This window comes from Colias philodice, chromosome 6 (genome assembly GCF_061535455.1).
Source record: "Colias philodice isolate Cphi_HAF_F1 chromosome 6, ilColPhil1 Martin Lab GWU primary, whole genome shotgun sequence".
NCBI classification, from domain to species: Eukaryota; Metazoa; Arthropoda; class Insecta; order Lepidoptera; family Pieridae; genus Colias; species Colias philodice.
The window spans coordinates 1,415,742-1,434,779 of NC_143091.1; the positions used below are offsets into that span (position 1 = coordinate 1,415,742).

The window sequence follows — 19,038 nt, forward strand, 5'->3', positions numbered from 1 at the left end:
ACGCTTTATGGTTGGCACATTTGTGACTAGCGTAAAAAAAATTTACGTTTTTCTGATGAAATACATCCGTAAACAGCACAATATCTAACCGTTTTCTATGAAAAACGATAATCACAAATCCAAAATAATAAAATTACTTTAAGTCAATTGCACGCCTCATAAGCGAAGCGTTGAGGTGGGTACTACTTAGGGATGTAACGATACCGATACCGATACCGATATATCGGCCGATATAATCGGCAAGCCGATATATCGGTATCGCCGATGATAAATCAACCGATACCGATATTTTTTTTATTAAATTCTTTCTTTTCTTTTATGTTTTTGCATTGTATTCATTCATATTGTTTTATTTCTGTTTCTGTAATAGTGTTAAGGAAGAGCGGAACCTCCTGACACAAGCATTTTATTTGCTTACTAGGAGTGTTCCAATCACAAATTTGTTTATGTAAAGGAAAGAAATAAATAATTTTGAATTTTTTTAATTTTTAACGTGATAACGTTTTTAAAATCGTCTTAGTCGGGTGACATGTTCATAAACTTGTGTCACACCAAAACCTCACGAGCGCGATCGCAGGTATAACGAGAGAGAGACGGACCAATCTCCCGTTTCATCTCGAGCGCTGCCACTGCATTATGTTATCACGTAAACATCTCGATCGTAAACCTACTTTACAAACAACCAATTTTTTTGATATCAAAAAATTCAAAAACCCGCGCCCAATGAACGATGCGGGAGGCCGCCCGCGCGTGCGCATTTTGTTTTCTGAAAAAACTCTACCAATAGTAAACTTTTATTAGGTACTGATTTGTATGTGTATTACTTAAAGTTTAACTGACTTTGTAAAATAACAATACTAAAATAAATGGTTTTGTTGTTTTTTGATTTGGCATTTTTATTTAAAAGAATACGATTAACAGTTGTCTCTGTTAAATGTTGGTAACTTTTTATGCATAATTCACTATTTATTTTTCTACCAAGCCATCGATATCGGTATCGGTATCGGTATCGCCGATACATTACTACAAATATCGGTATCGGTATCGTATCGGCAAAATCATGTATCGTTACATCCCTAGTACTACTGTCACTTCGCGCAAAACATCTGATTTTTCAAACTTAAAATGTCTTTATGTATCATACATTGCACTTGTAAGATAATACATACACACACATATTAAGAAAAAACACTATTTTTAACGTTCATGATATTTTTGATGTCATTTTTGTTATTTAAACTAGTTAAAAAACAGTTTAAAAAAGTTCTGTCTTGGACGTCCGTGTGTCTGTATGTGCGGATCCTTTTTCTTGTTAACACGATAGCGACCGAAATACTTTACTAATCGAGTCTTTTTTTTTCTCTTACGCTTGAGTATGCTCAGGAATAGAACCCTTTCATTTTTCAGGGTCTGATTCGATGTGGTTTAATTGTTATTAAATAAACAAAAATAATAATTAATAAATATTTATTAAAAAAAATTATGAGGCGTGCACTTTTGGATTTTCCAAATTATTTGATTAATGTTGTCAATCTTCGTTGCGTATCGTCCTTGTAGAAAAATGTGGACCATTTATAGCCTGATCGTGCGGGGTGAGGTAAGTGTTTAATTTTGGCGGGAGGCGGAGAGTGTCCGTTCTGTAGCGTTTCTGCGTTTAGCTACTATTATGTATTCTATGCCTAAACACTAACATGTCAATATTTTAAAACTGGCTGACTGGCTGGTTTCATATACGAGAATAATTAGATCAATAATTGAACTAGATTTTTTATTGAGGTTTCTTATGCCTAATTATAAACCTATCTGTAGGTATAGGAAAAAATAACTTAAAAATAACTAGCCTTCTCAAAAATATAGCTAAAAGACAGAACAGAAATATTGCTCGTTAATTTCTTTAGCTATACATTACCATTTCATCCAAATACCTACTCATACCATAATAGCATAATTAACAAGTTGCAATCAATCTTAAAACGAAAAATTGCCCTTTTTAATTGCTATCTAGGTATCTTCCTAATTATTATATTAATATTATAGATATGTAACCAATCATATTATTATGTGGGATTATTTCATGAGTTTAAGCGTGTTTTAAGGTGTTTTTAACTAAATTAATTATTTTCTATCTAAATAACTGGTCATGTTTAGGACGCGAAGTACATAAGCTTCCACTGCTGAAATGAAATTCTGTGGGCTGATGATGATGATGATTCACATATAGCTGTAAAATAGTTTCAAAACTCCGCTCGTCCAACCCAAAATCTTTTAAATCGAAAGCAAAAGGCTATGGAAATAATATAAGTAAATTGTATTCGAAAATCAGATATCAATTTGTAGTTTGCACAGATAACACAATACTTTGTTTCAGTCTTGTTTTTATTCTTGTGAAAGGATCTTGTAACGTTGCAGCGTAAAAAATAATTTATATCAATTTTGAACAATAAAAACCTTCAGCATTGTTTGAGAATTAAAAATGTTACAACATAAGGAAAAGTCAAATGAGTAATACGCTTGATTCATGGAAATAAAAAATGGTAAATTCCGTCGAATTAAATTTATTTGTGAGTTATCTGGTTGATTATTAATTTATTATGTTCCCTTTTAAGAAAAATGTTGTCATAATTATTAATTAGCTTTAATGCAATAATGTTTTATTGTTTGTTTTTCTTCACGTAGCAATGGAGCGATTTTATGGTATGATTTTTATGAGCAGCTAGAGAGTTATAAAGGGAACTTTTTAGATTTTACAGTGATGAAATATCTTATTCCCTCGGGAATACCACGCGGACAAAAACTTTGTCATTTATATTTTATACCTATATGATATAGAAATAGTAGATAGTAGTTTAATTTTCAATTCATATGCCAACTAATATTATAAATGCAAAAGTAACTACCCATGTCTGTCACGCCTAAACGACTGAACTGATTTTGATGAAAGTTACAAAGATAGTTTATGCTGTAAGAAAAGTCTAAGAAGATTTTCCTACTACGCGGAAGAAAACTCGGGCCGTAAAGTAATGTATATTCTGAAGCTAGCTTGCCGTCCGCGGCTCTGCCCGCTTTTCTAAAACCTAATAAATTATTATATGTTACATATACTAAAACCACAGTATTACAATATCTATACAGTACGGAAACGAATGTACCTACTTGTGCAGAGAAACGGAGGGGAACTGGCGGGGGGTCAAGCGACGCGGGCCGCGTAAGGCAAACACGCTTAGTTTGCCTTACCTAGCGCGAAAGGACGACGCAGTCGTATTTTTTGTGTAATAATTATTTTATTATACATATAGGTACTTACATATTCTATTATGGCGCGCACAAACTGTTTACGGATGTAAATCTACATTGAAATCCCAGAAGGAAACAATATTTCAGAAAGATTGTATTAATTTTATCTGTTGAATTAAAATCAAAGCTATGTATATGTTGTCCTCATTATTTTCTAATCAGATTACTTAGTTAAATATTATAATATACAATTAAGAACATCCAAAAATAAAGTGTCCACGTAAATAATATTTATCAGTGCAATATCTGTAATTATATATTTATGAACAAATATGTAATTACATCAGATTTAATAATAGCAATTATTTTGAATGTACAAAGATTTACAGTATTTTGGATAAATGATTTCATCATAATATAAATAATCACAATTGTTTTATTTCCCATTTGTTGCAACCCTAGCGTATTTTTGTGTGGCAGCGTAAGTACCTACGATGGCAGCAGTATCGCGCGACATCAAAGGCGTTTCCTTACCGTAGAAAATAATATTGTAATACTGTGCTAAAACGTTCCTCTTGAATCACTCTATCTATTAAAAAAACTGCATCAATATCCGTTGCGTAGTTTTAAAGATTTAAGAATACATAGGGATATAGCGACAGAGACAACGCAACAGAGACAGAGCAACTTTGTTTCATACTATGTAGTGATGATGATGAAGCCACAGACTAATAATAATATACTACGTATACAAATGAAGCTATGTTGTGTAACCTTTTAACAGGCAAAGTTCGATAAACTTAAACGCATTCCAAATAGTCCTTAACATCAAAACAAAAAAAAAACAAAGCATTCGAGTCAACAAAAAAGGCATGTATAATTGAAGCTATAAAAAATCTTAGCAGAATTTTAACATAAGATTTTAACCCACATTAGTAATATTTGTTATTTATAAGTTATAACCAAACCGGTAAAATATCCATAAATGTTACGAAATAATTATTGTAACTAAGAACTATTTAACAATAATTGTAAGTTGTACAAAATAACATAATTAAATTGATAAATAAGTGCTAACAATATTATTTTCATTCTCTTTGTTTATGTATATTATGAATAAACTCTACTCTAGGTAGTAGATTTATTTTAGTTTTCAAATACCTAATTTACACTGGACATTTTAAACATACCAATTAAATCTATACTAATATTATAAAGCTGAAGAGTTTGTTTGTTTGTTTGAACGCGCTAATCTCAGGAACTGGTCCGATTTGAAAAATTATTTCGGTGTTAGATAGCTCATATTTATCGAGGAAGGCTATATCATCACGCTTAGACCAACAGGAGTGGACCCACGAGGGCGAAACCACGCGGAGCAATATATTAAGTTACTAATTATACGTAGGTACATATACTTTTACATACATACATATATTTTTAATACCTTATATATTATGAAACCTTCGCTAAATATAACATATTGAGTATAGACATAGTTAAATAAAACTGCAAAAACTGGGTGCTTCCCGGTGTGTAGTGTTGATAGATATTCGTAAGACCGTGAAATGCTTATACGTAGGTCGTAGATTATAGCATAGGGTTGTCAATTATTGAGCTTTATATTTTTTAATAAACCTGTCAAAAATCTAAATAAATATACAGTGTGTTTATAATTTTTTCACAACTGATTTTAGTAGTCACAGTTGTCACTGTTTTTTTTTTATCAAACTCAACTACTCATTCAAATAGTCTTTCTTTAGAAGTGCTTTTGAATCGTCAAGGGTAGGGCAATGTCTATAAATATTATTAAACTTGTTAGTGTGAAGAACTTGTGTGTGTAGAAAATTTAAATTATATTTTTAAGTAAAATTAATGTCATAAATCATGACAATTTACAATACTAGATTTATTTTAGGGATGTAACGATACCGATACCGATACCGATATATCGGCCGATATATCGGCAAGCCGATATATCGGTATCGCCGATAATAAATCAACCGATACCGATATTTTTTTATTAAATTCTTTCTTTTCTTTTATGTTTTTGCATTGTATTCATTCATATTGTTTTATTTCTGTTTCTGTAATAGTGTTAAGGAAGAGCGGAACCTCCTGACACAAGCATTTTATTTGCTTACTAGGAGTGTTCCAATCACAAATTTGTTTATGTAAAGGAAAGAAATAAATAATTTTGAATTTATTTAATTTTTAACGTGATAACGTTTTTAAAATCGTTTTAGTCGGGTGACATGTTCATAAACTTGTGTCACACCAAAACCTCACGAGCGCGATCGCAGGTATAACGAGAGAGAGACGGACCGATCTCCCGTTTCATCTCGAGCGCTGCCACTGCATTATGTTATCACGTAAACATCTCGATCGTAAACCTACTTTACAAACAACCAATTTTTTTGATATCAAATAATTCGAAAATCCGCGCCCAATGAACGATGCGGGAGGTCGCCCACGCGTGCGCACTTTGTTTTCTGAAAAAACTCTACCAATTATAGTAAACTTTTATTAGGTACTGATTGTATGTGTATTACTTAAAGTTTAACTGACTTCGTAAAATAATAATACTAAAATAAATGGTTTTGTTGTTTTTTGATTTGGCATTTCTATTTAAAAGAATACGATTAACAGTTGTCTCTGTTAAATGTTGGTAACTTTTTATGCATAATTCACTATTTATTTTTCTACCAAGCCATCGATATCGGTATCGGTATCGGTATCGCCGATACATTACTACAAATATCGGTATCGGTATCGTATCGGCAAAATCATGTATCGTTACATCCCTAATTTATTTTATTTTATTTATTACACTTTATTGTAATACAATCACTTAATAATAGGAAACAATAAGAAGAAAATATGGTACAAGAAAGATGTAGTTCAATCGGCGGCCTTATCACTAAGCAGTGATCTCTGCCAGGCAACCAAGCGGTAAAAAAGATTTACAATACCTACTGAACAAAATTTTATGAGGGAAATACAATCTCCTAGCTACCATAATAATCATTTATCAATAGCAACATCTTAAGGTGCATTAATTAACACTTTCTTGTTCGCTATTCGCCTCGTGACTCTACAATCATTGGTAGTGTGTCTCGATGTTAGCTAAAAGGGCTACTACATCTTAACCATCTTAACGATGTACACGTAGATGTCATCTTGACAATTGACATGCGAATCATTCGAATACGACTATCAACGCGAACACTGATCACAAATTCGTCTTCCCATTGAGTACGTCCTACACCGCTACGCGAATGTAAAGGCGAACAGCGACTGCACAGTTTACATATGCATGTTCGTTATTCGCCTCGCTATTCGCTTAGTGTAGATGCACCATTATAAGCTTCGTTCAAACAATTAGACTCAAGGTAAAATATTTAAAATACATGTTGACGAGTCAATCTTGTGAACATATTAATAATTACTTCATAACATTGTAATTATATTAAGATGTTGTTTTTACCGTAAAAACTAAAAACTGTTCAAATAAAAAAAATACTTTTAGCTAATCAAATATTAATATTGTGAGTATATTATATTAATTAAAATGCTAGTAAAAATTAGATGGTTGTTAACATTGTTTAATTTGGTTGTTGTAACATTGTTTAATTTATATATATTTATGTATAAATTGTTATACGTCAATAACTACATTGACGTTAAAAATATACCTAAATAAATATATATTGGTAACCCTGAAAACAGATCACGAAGTCTACGTAGAAACAAGATACTTATCAATTCGTAGAATACAAAAAACCGGCCAAGTGCGAGTCGGGCTCGCGCACAAAGGGTTCCGTAGCAGCAAATATAATAAATTACAGTTAAATCAACCTATCTCAAAAACTATAAGAGATACTTTGATCAAACCAAAAATCGTTGAAAGAGTTAATTAGCATGCATCACCTCTATTTTTTTTAGAATTTTATACCCCGTAGTTATAAAAATAGAGGGGGGGGGACATACTTTTTACGACTTTGAGAGCTGATATCTCAAAAACCGTTCACTTTAAGAAAAATGTTTTTTAGAAAACTTTATATCATTTTAAAAGACCTTTCCATTGATACCCCACACGGGTATGTACATCAAAAAAAAAAATTTCATCCCTCAGTTACATGTATGGGGGGCCCCACCCCCAATTCTTTTTTTTACTATTTAGTGTCATATTTTTGTAGCGGTTCATACAACACATATTCCCATCAAATTTCATCACTGTAGTACTTATAGTTTCCGAGTAAATCGGCTGTGACAGACGGACAGACGGACAGACGGACAGACGGACATGACGAAACTATAAGGGTTCCGTTTTTGCCATTTTGGCTACGGAACCCTAAAAAACTCCGTCGATCAACGCACTATAGCAATACAAACCTAGGTACAAAAAGACGCCCAAAAAACTTGATCGCAAAGAGGATCGATAAGTTTGTAATTATAGGCAATTGTTAATACATTTGTACATTACGCTCTTTTGAATAGAGTTTTATTATTATTATCCGTGGTAAATGTGTGTTTAAAAAATATTCACAAAGAATCGCCAACGTCCATACCACGTTGAATACACCGGTTCTCGTCCGATCACCGTAGTTAAGCAACGTCGGGCGCGGTCAGTACTTGGATGGGTGACCGCCTGGGAACACCGCGTGATGTTGGCTTTTTACAGTTTTGAGGCACATTATGATAAAACTCTATTATAGTTATTACTATAGGCTTTAGAACAGTAAGGTTACAATTTTACAAATTACAATAGGTAAAGTAGGGAAAGAATTATATTTCTGGAAGAATGATTCGAAGCGACAATTAGTCCTTATTAAGTTTTTAGTAGGTACCTACAATTATATAGGAGCTATCCTAGGGAAAATTATTTTAAAGTAAACCCAAGAAACCCAATAAGACATGGTCATTATACAGGTCACGAAGTTGTTACATTTATTTAAATAATGCCCATGTATGTATTATAATAGTTGTCTTCAGCTTAAATGATTTTAATCACGATTATGTTTTCCTTATAAATTAAGCACGCAATTGGCATAGTACGATAATTCTTAGAATATAATGTATTTACTACGCCTGCCTTTTTAGGGTTCCGTAGCCAAAATGGCAAAAACGGAACCCTTATAGTTTCGTCATGTCCGTCTGTCCGTCTGTCCGTCTGTCCGTCTGTCACAGCCGATTTACTCGGAAACTATAAGTACTACAGTGATGAAATTTGATGGGAATATGTGTTGTATGAACCGCTACAAAAATATGACACTAAATAGTAAAAAAAAGAATTGGGGGTGGGGCCCCCCATACATGTAACTGAGGGATGAAATTTTTTTTTTCGATGTACATACCCGTGTGGGGTATCAATGGAAAGGTCTTTTAAAATGATATAAAGTTTTCTAAAAAACATTTTTCTTAAAGTGAACGGTTTTTGAGATATCAGCTCTCAAAGTCGTAAAAAGTATGTCCCCCCCCCTCTATTTTTATAACTACGGGGTATAAAATTCTAAAAAAAATAGAGGTGATGCATGCTAATTAACTCTTTCAACGATTTTTGGTTTGATCAAAGTATCTCTTATAGTTTTTGAGATAGGTTGATTTAACTGTAATTTATTATATTTGCTGCTACGGAACCCTTTGTGCGCGAGCCCGACTCGCACTTGGCCGGTTTTATTTGTATTTAAATTGATTATTTTTCCGACCCAAATATCGACCAATAGAATTGCACCATTCGACGTCACGTGGTACAACCTACATGGTATTATACTGATAATTTTTTGAAAATTTTCTCTGGTCGTTGACGTCAAACTGACAGGTTGAATTCAATTGTGAAATAATTATTGGCCGACATTTGGGACGGAAAAATAATCTCCCGAATACCACACGAGCTTCAAAATTATCTGGCATTTCCCTCAAGGTTCCCTGCAAACAAATTAGAAAAATCACTCGCGCTTCGCGCTCGTGATTTTTTTACCTTGACTAAAAACTGGACTCCTTAATTTGTTTGCAACGAACCTACGGGAAAATGCCAGATAATTTTGAAGCTCGTGTGGTATTATAAGTGATTATTTCATTACTAATGAAATATAATTTATAACGTCATACTGATTTTAACTTGCTTTTATTAGCTTCATCTGTATTTTTGTAAGCTTGTACTATTTTATATAACCGGATCCCTTTAGTTTCAATTTTGACCCACTTTTAAGTTTTATTTAATAACTAGCTGTTCCGCGCGGTTTCACCCGCTCCTGTTGGTCTTGACGTGATGATATATGACCTATATAGCCATCCTCAATAAATGGGCTATCTAACACCGAAAGAATTTTTCAAATCTGACCAGTAGTTTCTGAGATTAGCGCGTTCAAACAAACAAACAAACTCTTCAGCTTTATAAAATTAGTGATTTCATGAGTTTAATGTTTATTTAAAGCGTGTATTGTAGTTAAGTTATAACTTTATTTATTTACACGAAGTGTTTCTTTGCAATTTTGTATTATAATAAATCTAGGAACTAAATATTAGAAGCTAGATCAAGGAGACTGATCTACCAACTTGTCAATATGAGGAAGTCTGAACAATTGCAATGATAATGTTTATCTATATCGAACTGAAAATATTTATAATAATAAAAGGCTACATTCGATTGCAGTTTCGGTATCCTTGCTTATTGTTATTTATTATTTGCGATCGAGATTACATCGATTGTTAGGTAATGTTAAATATACTTTCAGTTTATCTAAGTCTAGCTTTTAATTAAAGGCTAATTAGTTAGTTGTATATTTGCTAATATGTATTATTCGTTTTCATTTAATTTTGTTAAGCAAACACTGCTTTTGTGTGAGTGCAATCTTGTATTACAATTTTTAACACAAAAATAATACTTATATGTCAAATATTTCATAGAAACAGTCGAAAATTCTAGAGATTTCTTCCAAGCCGCATATGTGCAGGTTTCCGACAAAGCCAGGTATGCATCACAACCTGACCTCTCTACCTCTACCGATCGCCATAGGTCTTTAACATCTCGAAGTCCGTTGAGAATAGCAGTCCATCTAAAGATATATTAAGGTGCAAGAGTATATGCGCATATACAATTGCACGCACTCGTCCTCTCCCTTCTGAGCCCAGTGGAACGGAGACCGCTACGACTGGAAAAGAGATTGGATGATGTGTCTGGCCGACGATTTCTTTGGCACCTCAACCGTCGCCCTAAGCCTTCCACCTTGCTTTGCTATCTCGCCGAATCCGCCAGGTCCGCTGCATATCTGCTATGGTTGCCTTCATCGCCGAGATAGTCTTTGTGCACTGTGCAGGAGGTGTCTGCGATTTCCCCCTCATCCAGGTTTAGCCCGCGAGCCAACGCGGTGTTTCGGGGTGTGGCCGCTGCATGCACTACAGCTACTTGGAGCCACTGGTGAGAGGATTATGGAACTTCTACGGTTTTTGGAGAACTATACCCTCACAAAGGGTGGCTTATAGTACTTCCAATGAGCCTACCGTAAGATGCCCCATTACACCCCAGAGAGATTTCTTAAATAGTTGACGACTGTAGAAAGCTTTTCTAGTGAGCTAAGAGATTCATTTTAATTCGAGCGGCTTTGCTATTGAGCTTAGAGATTCAGTTTTAAAGGAAGAAAATAATTATGCGTGTTATAATAGCTAAGTAAAGGTGGAGGTAAACTATTGATGAGTTTACTAGATAATTTATTAAATTAAATTGATCAAGCCTCAATCAAGAACGGCTGCAAATAAATATCATCACTACATAGTATAAAACAAAGTCAATGGCTACATAAACGAATAAATATCATCACTACATAGTATAAAACAAAGTCGCTATCTCTGTCCCTAATCCCTATGTCCCTATGTATGCTCAAATCTTTAAAACTACGCAACGGATTTTGATGTGGTTTTTTTTAATAGATAGAGTGATTCAAGAGGAAGGTTTTAGTATATAATTTAAAATGTTTTAGACAAAGCCGCGTGCGGAAAGCTAGTTGAAGATAAAACTATGAAACAAGAAGATATACCTACTGGCATAGTCATCGGATTGAATTTACAACTTTCTTATTCTTATATATAAAATTCTCGTGTCACAATGTTAGTCTGCATACTCCTCCGAAACGGGTGGACCGATTCTCATGAAATTTTCTGTGCATATCGGGTAAGTCTGAGAATCGGCCAACATCTATTTTTCATATGTACCACGGGCGAAGCCGGGGCGGACCGCTAGTTTCTTTATAATATTTCGTTAATACTCAATTGGTCATGTTAATCTTAAAAAAATAAGAAAAATACAATACTACAATTGAATTTTATCAAGGTCTCAGGTCAATAACACAATCGCCTGCTTGCCTTTACTGTAAATAAAACGTATTTGATGCAAAAAGTGGGAATTCTTCTTTTATAAAAAATCATCACATCTTTCATAGATTAAAAAAAAATATATTTTTTCAGTCCTAAACTCGTGAATGAAGTAACTTTATGATACTGCAAGGATTTTAAGAATAGAATAGAATAGAATAAAATACATTTATTAGAATCACCAAAGTACCACCACCACATAAAAAAAAACAAATAACAAAAGCACTCTTAAACACTATAGAAAATAATAAGATAAAAAAACTTAAAAGCTAAAAATATATTGAATACAATTATAATATACAACGCAACTAAGGATTTCTTTTTTTTGTTTAGGTAGGTAAGTATAGGTGAGAAAAGATTGACCAAATAATACAGCCTTTAGATCTTTACTGGACTACAATTCCATATTGTAAATATACAAAAATGTCTGTGTGTACTATTCCTATCTGTTATAAATTTACCAAACTTATGGAAATGGTTCATATTATAAATTATAATGGAACAGTTATAAAACTAAAGAAGAACAGCGTCAATGACCTTGATATGTCAAAGCTTGATAAAAAGTGCGGAAATCAACAAAAATATTCACATAGTTTTTCCGCGTGTTTTCTTGTTTTTCGTGAATTATTTGCGTATTAATATTAATCTTGTTTTAATGAACCTACTAACCGATTTTTCCGATTTCCCAGCGATGCGACGACAACACAAGGCGAAAATCCATGCACATTCTAATTTGAAACATATTATCATAACTATTATTATAATATATCCATTATTATAATATATCTTTTGCAATTCGCAAATCTATAGAACTGTTTACATACATTTTATATTAAGGATATAGACTTCTCATTGAAGTACTAACGAAATGTCAACAGTGAATGTATTTCTGTGAATGTAAAGCGAATAAATGTAAACAGTATTATGCAATCGAGGTTTTATTTACATTTGATACTAAGAAATGAACTGACGGACGTGTGAATTTAAATTGATTAGATTTAGCTTTTCGCCCGCAACCACGTATTCGCCCAGTTACCTAGTACAGGAAAACACGCATAGTTTCCGCTCCCATGGGATTTCCATTGTCTATTCAAAGCGACAGGTTTACGCATAAGGTTCCCCGTCAACTAATAATTAGTATTTTTAATATTTACTAACATTAACTTATTATTCACGCACTAACATTAATGGATCTCTGTCATCTAATTGTTTCAAATAAATAAATTATCATCATCCCAATCAGTTCAGTGGTTGAGGCGTGAAGAAGAGACAGACAGACAAGAGTTTCTTTTGCATCTCTGATATTAGTTATGATTTATTTCAAAAAATTGTTTTAGGCGCGGGACATATACAAGCGGCGCGGCGCGCTGCGGGCGCGCCGGGAGCGCCGCGGGCGCGCTGCCGGCGTGCATCGGGTGCGCTATTGGCATTTTGTATGAAATAATTTTGGAGGCGGCGCAACCTTGGCGCAACCTTGGCACAACCGTGGCGTGCCGTCTCGACGCCTGTCCAAAATTCTTTCATACAAAATGTGTAAGAAGGACGTGGTGCAAAACAGATTCAAGAGGTGCGCTTATGGCACGCCCGCGCCCGCGCCGCTTGTGTCTGACCCGCGCCTTAGACATCGAAAATTATATGATTAAAATATGGCATGATTGACGCAGCGTTTGAGCATAAACAAAAAATAAACTTGCTCTGTTTTGTGGTTTGAGAAGCTCGATCCACTCTATTATAACCCGGAAAAACATTGTGCGTTGTTCTAATATTACGGTTTGTTTATTTTTATAAAAAAAAATACATAATATGTTAGTGCGAGTTATTCTTTCAATATTTTTGTTTATGGGATTATAATTCATATGAAATACTAGCTGTGCCCTGCAGTTTTACCCACGCACCGTTTCGGTAATTATTAGTCTTAGCGTGATGACATTAGCATAGGCTAACTTAGGCTCCCTTTTTCGAGGACGGCTACGACAACGCCTAGAGATAAAAAGGGACTATCTAACAGTGAAATAATTTTTCAAATCGAACCCGCAAAGAAACAAACTCTTCGGCTTTATATTACCTAGTATAGAGAGAAATATTTGAACCAAACGTTTTAAAAATAACGCAACTAATTACAAATTCAACTCAACAACCATACATAAACCGCAAAACTTATTTTTCCAACGTCAATACTTAGCTTTTTTAATATCTTTAATAACACACTCGAATGAAGATTGTGATGTCGATGCTTATTATCGTTGATTGGAGTTTTTTATGTATATCGATTATGTCATATTAGGGGTCTATAAAACTCCCATCTCGTCCGGTATACAGGTATACCCGACGTATAAGTAGAGGTTACAGGTAGTATTAAATACCATTAGCATAAAGCAATTAGACACGCTCATAATTCGCTTCACAAAACCGCTCAGTTTGCCGGTTTCTGGTACATCTTTACTATATAAGGCAAAAACGTAAAAGATTTATGTAGTTTTATCGAGATGGCGAAAATATTAACAGTCTGCTTGCTGGTTGGGATATTGGTTTACGTTCAAGCCGCACCAAGTAAATATTTAAACTTTTGTTACTAGTTTTAAAAAGTTAAAAGTGTATTGTTATCGTAAGAGTGTTTGGTGTTAAGATCTTAAAATGCACGAAGTAGTTCACTGATGGAAGCAAAAACATTTTTTTTAACAAAGAATATACCTAAGTAATGACATCTTATTTAAGTTGTGTATTCTTCGTTACAATATGACAAAGTAAACATTAAAAGCCCCCAAAAAAAATATCCAGACGACTGCATTAATAATTGCAATTCATAATTACAAATATTTAAATATCCTTTATATGTTTCAGCCTTTAAAGGCAAAGGTCACGGCGGTTTCAAACACGGTCACGGCGGTTACGGCGGTCACGGCGGTGGTTACGGCGGTGGTCACGGCGGTGGTTACGGCGGTGGTCACGGCGGAGGTTACGGCGGTGGTTTTGGAGGAGGCCGAGGCTTTAATCATGGGATAAGCCACGGCGGCGGCGGTGGCGGCGGAGGCGGCGGTGGAGGAGGCGGTTTCGGTTACGGTTACGGCGGAGGCGGTGGCGGTGGCGGCGGCGGCGGCGGCGGTGGTTACGGCTACGGGAAATAATGCCGTTGTTATGGTATGTGACATATGTTTATAGTTTATACTGTAAAGTAAATATGTACATAATACACACATTATGGTCTATGGAGACTTAATAAAATTTGTTATAATTGAGCATGCGAATTAAATAGTAGAAGGTAATTAAAGTCGAATCTACTTAACGAAAAAGCTGCACGAAATCTTTTCTGTGAACAGGTAACTTGGTGAAAATCACTTCAGAGTATTGATTTTAAGTATCAATTTCGTCACATACAAAATTATTGAAATTACCCCGAAAAATTCTCCCAAGGCACATAACACATTGAAAATCAAACAGCTGAAACAACATTCTGAAAATATTTCTCGTAGCAAAGGCCTGTACCTTAATAAACTTGAATTGCAGGAGGACACGGGCGTGGCTGGTAGTGATTAACTCTGTTCATAAATAATTGAGAAGAAGTGTTAAACCTTGAAAATAATTAAAGGAATAAACATAACCATAAAGCTTTTTAGAACCATTGTTAAAATGTAGCATGATAGCTTCTAAGTAGGTATTATGTAGCAAGATTTCCCCACTTAAAAAAAGGCATTATGGTGTCCTCATACAATATTTCAAGAAATGCAATCGATCAATAGATGTAAATTGAAGATAAAAAATACTGTAACTGAACCGATTGTAGATAAGTATTAGACGAGAATAAAACTCGAAATAATAAAATGGTGTGAAATAAGTAATTTTTTACTGATACCATAAAAGGAAGTATGAAATGGAATGAGAAAAACCTTCATATATTCATTTAAAATAATATTAGGTACCTATGTACCAAGATCAGGAATATAGCCTTAAAGTTATGAAAAAGAAACACACTTTTTTCTACTTAGATATTGAATATTTTTAGTCTTTAAATTATAATCTAGTTGATTAATAACCAATATAACAATTAACATTGATTCTTTTAATTTCAGATAGCAGACGAGATCACGCTGATACCAACTTACGGCCATTACGTTTAGAATAAATTGTAATAAATACATAGAAATAAATTAATTATTTAAAACATCATTGATGTTTTATTTAAAAGAAAGGATAATAATATAGTCTAGAAAAATAGTAAAATTTATCGTGAAGCCTAAATAAATCGTGTACTTAGTTTTGAAAATCGCTACAGTTACTCCTTGACATGTCCAGATAATCCATAGAAATCTAAATAACAAGGCAATGTTATTTAGATTTCTATGAGATAATCATATCGAAAGTCCTCAAGGTTGGGGGTGAGCTAAGAGTGTAGGGGGAGCTCAAAGGACCCTTTTTTAGATTTTTCCTCTTGAATAACTGTAGCGTTTTTAATCTGTTCCTAATCTGTTATATGATATCATAAAAATACTAAAAAAATAAGGTTTCCATACATATTTTTTAAAAATATTATCTCGATTAAGGCTCATTAAATATGTATAAAATGATTTGGGTATTGAGGATTCCCCGAGTGCGCAGTCGTGATTTCCTCTATGAAAATAATGAAAGGTTAAAATAATTATTGCCAGACGTATTTTTCTATTCTTATTACTTATTTAAATTTTAAGCCAGCTATGTTTATACTCATGCATTGCAAATTGTATTTCAATCTCGATATTTTTTATATTTTAATTCTGATAATAATATATAATCAAATACATACTCTGTTGCTTTAATAGGTTAAAGTATTTAAATAAAAACTTCATAACAACAACAAAAGTACTGGCTAGTTATAGAGGAAAAATAAGTTCGACAAAGGTTAGACAAAGGCAATGCCTTTTTTTTAATTCAACATCTCAAGCACGTCTCAAGTTATTTGAAATATATTTTTTTTTAATCCAAGGAAATGTTTTTTTAAACTTTTATCATAATGTAAAGCTTTTGAGCTGATATTATAAGTAAAAATGTGTAGATATTAGCGCTCAGAAAGTGGCATTCAAAATGTCTAAGGGTGCACTCACACACATCAGTCACCGTCAAGTCACCGATGACTGATCGGTGACGGTTTGTGTACGTATCCACAAACACCAGTCACCGTCATGTTGTCCGTCAGTCACGTCGCCGGTTTGACTGAATCATTGAACACATACATCAGGTTAGTCAGTGATTAGACGTGTGTCACGCTAGAGAACATGTAGCAATTATTGACGGTAGCACGACGCTGACTGAACTGAGACGTGACGGCACCGGGTGAGTGGGGATAAAAGTATGATACATGTATGGAAAGATTATTTGACGTGCCTGACCGGTGACGTCACTGATAGATTTCGTGCCGGCGACTGTCGTGTGGGAACAGAGTCATACTAGAACTATTGATACATATTTTTTTTTAATCCTGTCCGGTGACGTGCCGTGACGGTGACTGATGTGTGTGAGTGCACCCTAATTAGCCACATTTTACTACAGTTGTATCGTGACTGAATTAGCTCTTGAATCATAGGTACCATCTTAGATGGGAGAGACAAAATAGTTACGGAGACAAAAGTTGCTCTTGCGCGCTAGCTCTAACGCTTTTGAAGATCGAATATTATGTAGGTAACTAATCTACACTTTTTACTTATAATACTATTACCCTTGAGAATTTCTGACCTCTACGATATTACAGAAGCTCTCTATTCTCTATAGGACTAAAGTAGACCCCTTTTATTTACCTTTTTTTATTGTCTCGTTGGCTGTTGGACTCACCACAAACTAAAGATCCATGTCCCCTAGTGGGGTATGGGGCAGGTGCATTATACATCTGTTTCACTGATCGATTTTTTTTAGGGACAAGTAGGTGATCAGCCTTCTGTGTCCTGCCAGAACGAGACATTTTTTTTCTTCGTCTCCACCGGTAATCGAACCCAGGACCCCTCGATTCTACGCTCACGCGTTAACCACTGTACCAAGGAGGCGGTCAACACACCACAGAGAATATAATATTAACCTTACTGTAGACTATAGATTATTTATAAAGCCTCTGCTCTATACGTAAATGAAAACATCTTGATGAGATAAATTTGCCACTGCTCTAAGTATACGTAAATGAAAACATCTTGATGAGATAAATTTGCCACTGCTCTAAGTATACGTAAATGAAAACATCTTGATGAGATAAATTTGCCACTGCTCTAAGTATACGTAAATGAAAACATCTTGATCAGATAAATTTGCCACTGCTCTAAGTATACGTAAATGAAAACATCTTGATGAGATAAATTTGCCACTGCTCTAAGTATACGTAAATGAAAACATCTTGATGAGATAAATTTGCCACTGCTCTAAGTATACGTAAATGAAAACATCTTGATGAGGTAAATTTGCCACTGCTCTAAGTATACGTAAATGAAAACGTCTTGTTGTTAGACGGCTTTGTTGAAGAAAAATAACAACGCTATAAATTTTCTTGGTATAAGACTGAGTGATAATTTGTTATTTTAAATTAAATAATCATAGTATGCATTTTATCAGATTGCAATCTGAACACGTCTTGGATTTACATCTTGTAATTAATATCTAGTAAAGTCGAATATAATCTTCTTATATATAAAAATGAATCGCAAAATGTGTTGGTAAGCGCATAACTCGAGAACGGCTGAACCGTTTTCCATAATTCTTTTTTTATTATATTCCTTGAAGTACGAGGATGGTTTTTATGTAGAGAAAACGTAAACATGTACCACGGGCGAAGCCGGGGCGGACCGCTAGTGTAAAATATAAAAAAGGTTGTGATTTCAATGTGACTATTGTTTGGCATTTATCACATGTTTAACAAACTTACATACATACCATACAGATAGACCGACATAAAAACCTAATCATTTTTCTTACATGAATGAATTATAGCAGTATGAAGATAATAATAAATAAATATTTCAGGACATTTTTCACACACGGCACGATCCGATCCCACAAGCTTTCGCTTGTGTTTATGGAAACCAAATGGCTGATGAACATAATATCATACAAACATAATCTCGGGAACTACTTCTTCCGATCCGTCCGATTTGAAAAATTCTTTCGGTGTTAGATAGCCCATTTATCGAGGAAGGTTATAGGCTATATATCATCACGCTACGACCAACAGGAGTGGGGCCACGGGCACAGATTAGAGAATAGTTACTTCGTAACAGATACATCACTCCCATACAAAAGCTAAAATACCTACGCTATATTTACCTACAAAATGCGCCGCAACTCGGCTGCAGTAAGAAATGTACTCTACGAACACGCACCGAGAAGCGAGTTTCCCGCGCACGCCGCGTGATTGCGTCATCAAACGAAAACTTTAGGGTTGTACCGAGCGCGTAAATTAAACACAGAGTTGCTGAAACACTTAATTTT

At 34.2% G+C, this 19,038-nt stretch overlaps 1 protein-coding gene and 1 non-coding gene across 2 annotated transcripts; both read left to right on the forward strand.

The window, feature by feature from the left end:
- The first annotated feature begins 7,788 nt into the window (after positions 1–7,788).
- Positions 7,789–7,907, forward strand: LOC149487477 (5S ribosomal RNA). The gene has a single exon (XR_016315815.1). It is a non-coding gene; the product is annotated as a 5S ribosomal RNA (ribosomal RNA).
- Positions 7,908–13,550: 5,643 nt separating this feature from the next.
- Positions 13,551–15,765, forward strand: LOC149487478 (uncharacterized). Its single transcript, XM_089696162.1, has 3 exons — positions 13,551–14,151; positions 14,443–14,739; positions 15,669–15,765. Exons 1-2 carry the CDS (start codon positions 14,088–14,090, stop codon positions 14,724–14,726), a joined length of 348 nt encoding a protein of 115 aa, XP_089552288.1. The 5' UTR covers positions 13,551–14,087; the 3' UTR covers positions 14,727–14,739; positions 15,669–15,765.
- Positions 15,766–19,038: the final 3,273 nt, after the last annotated feature.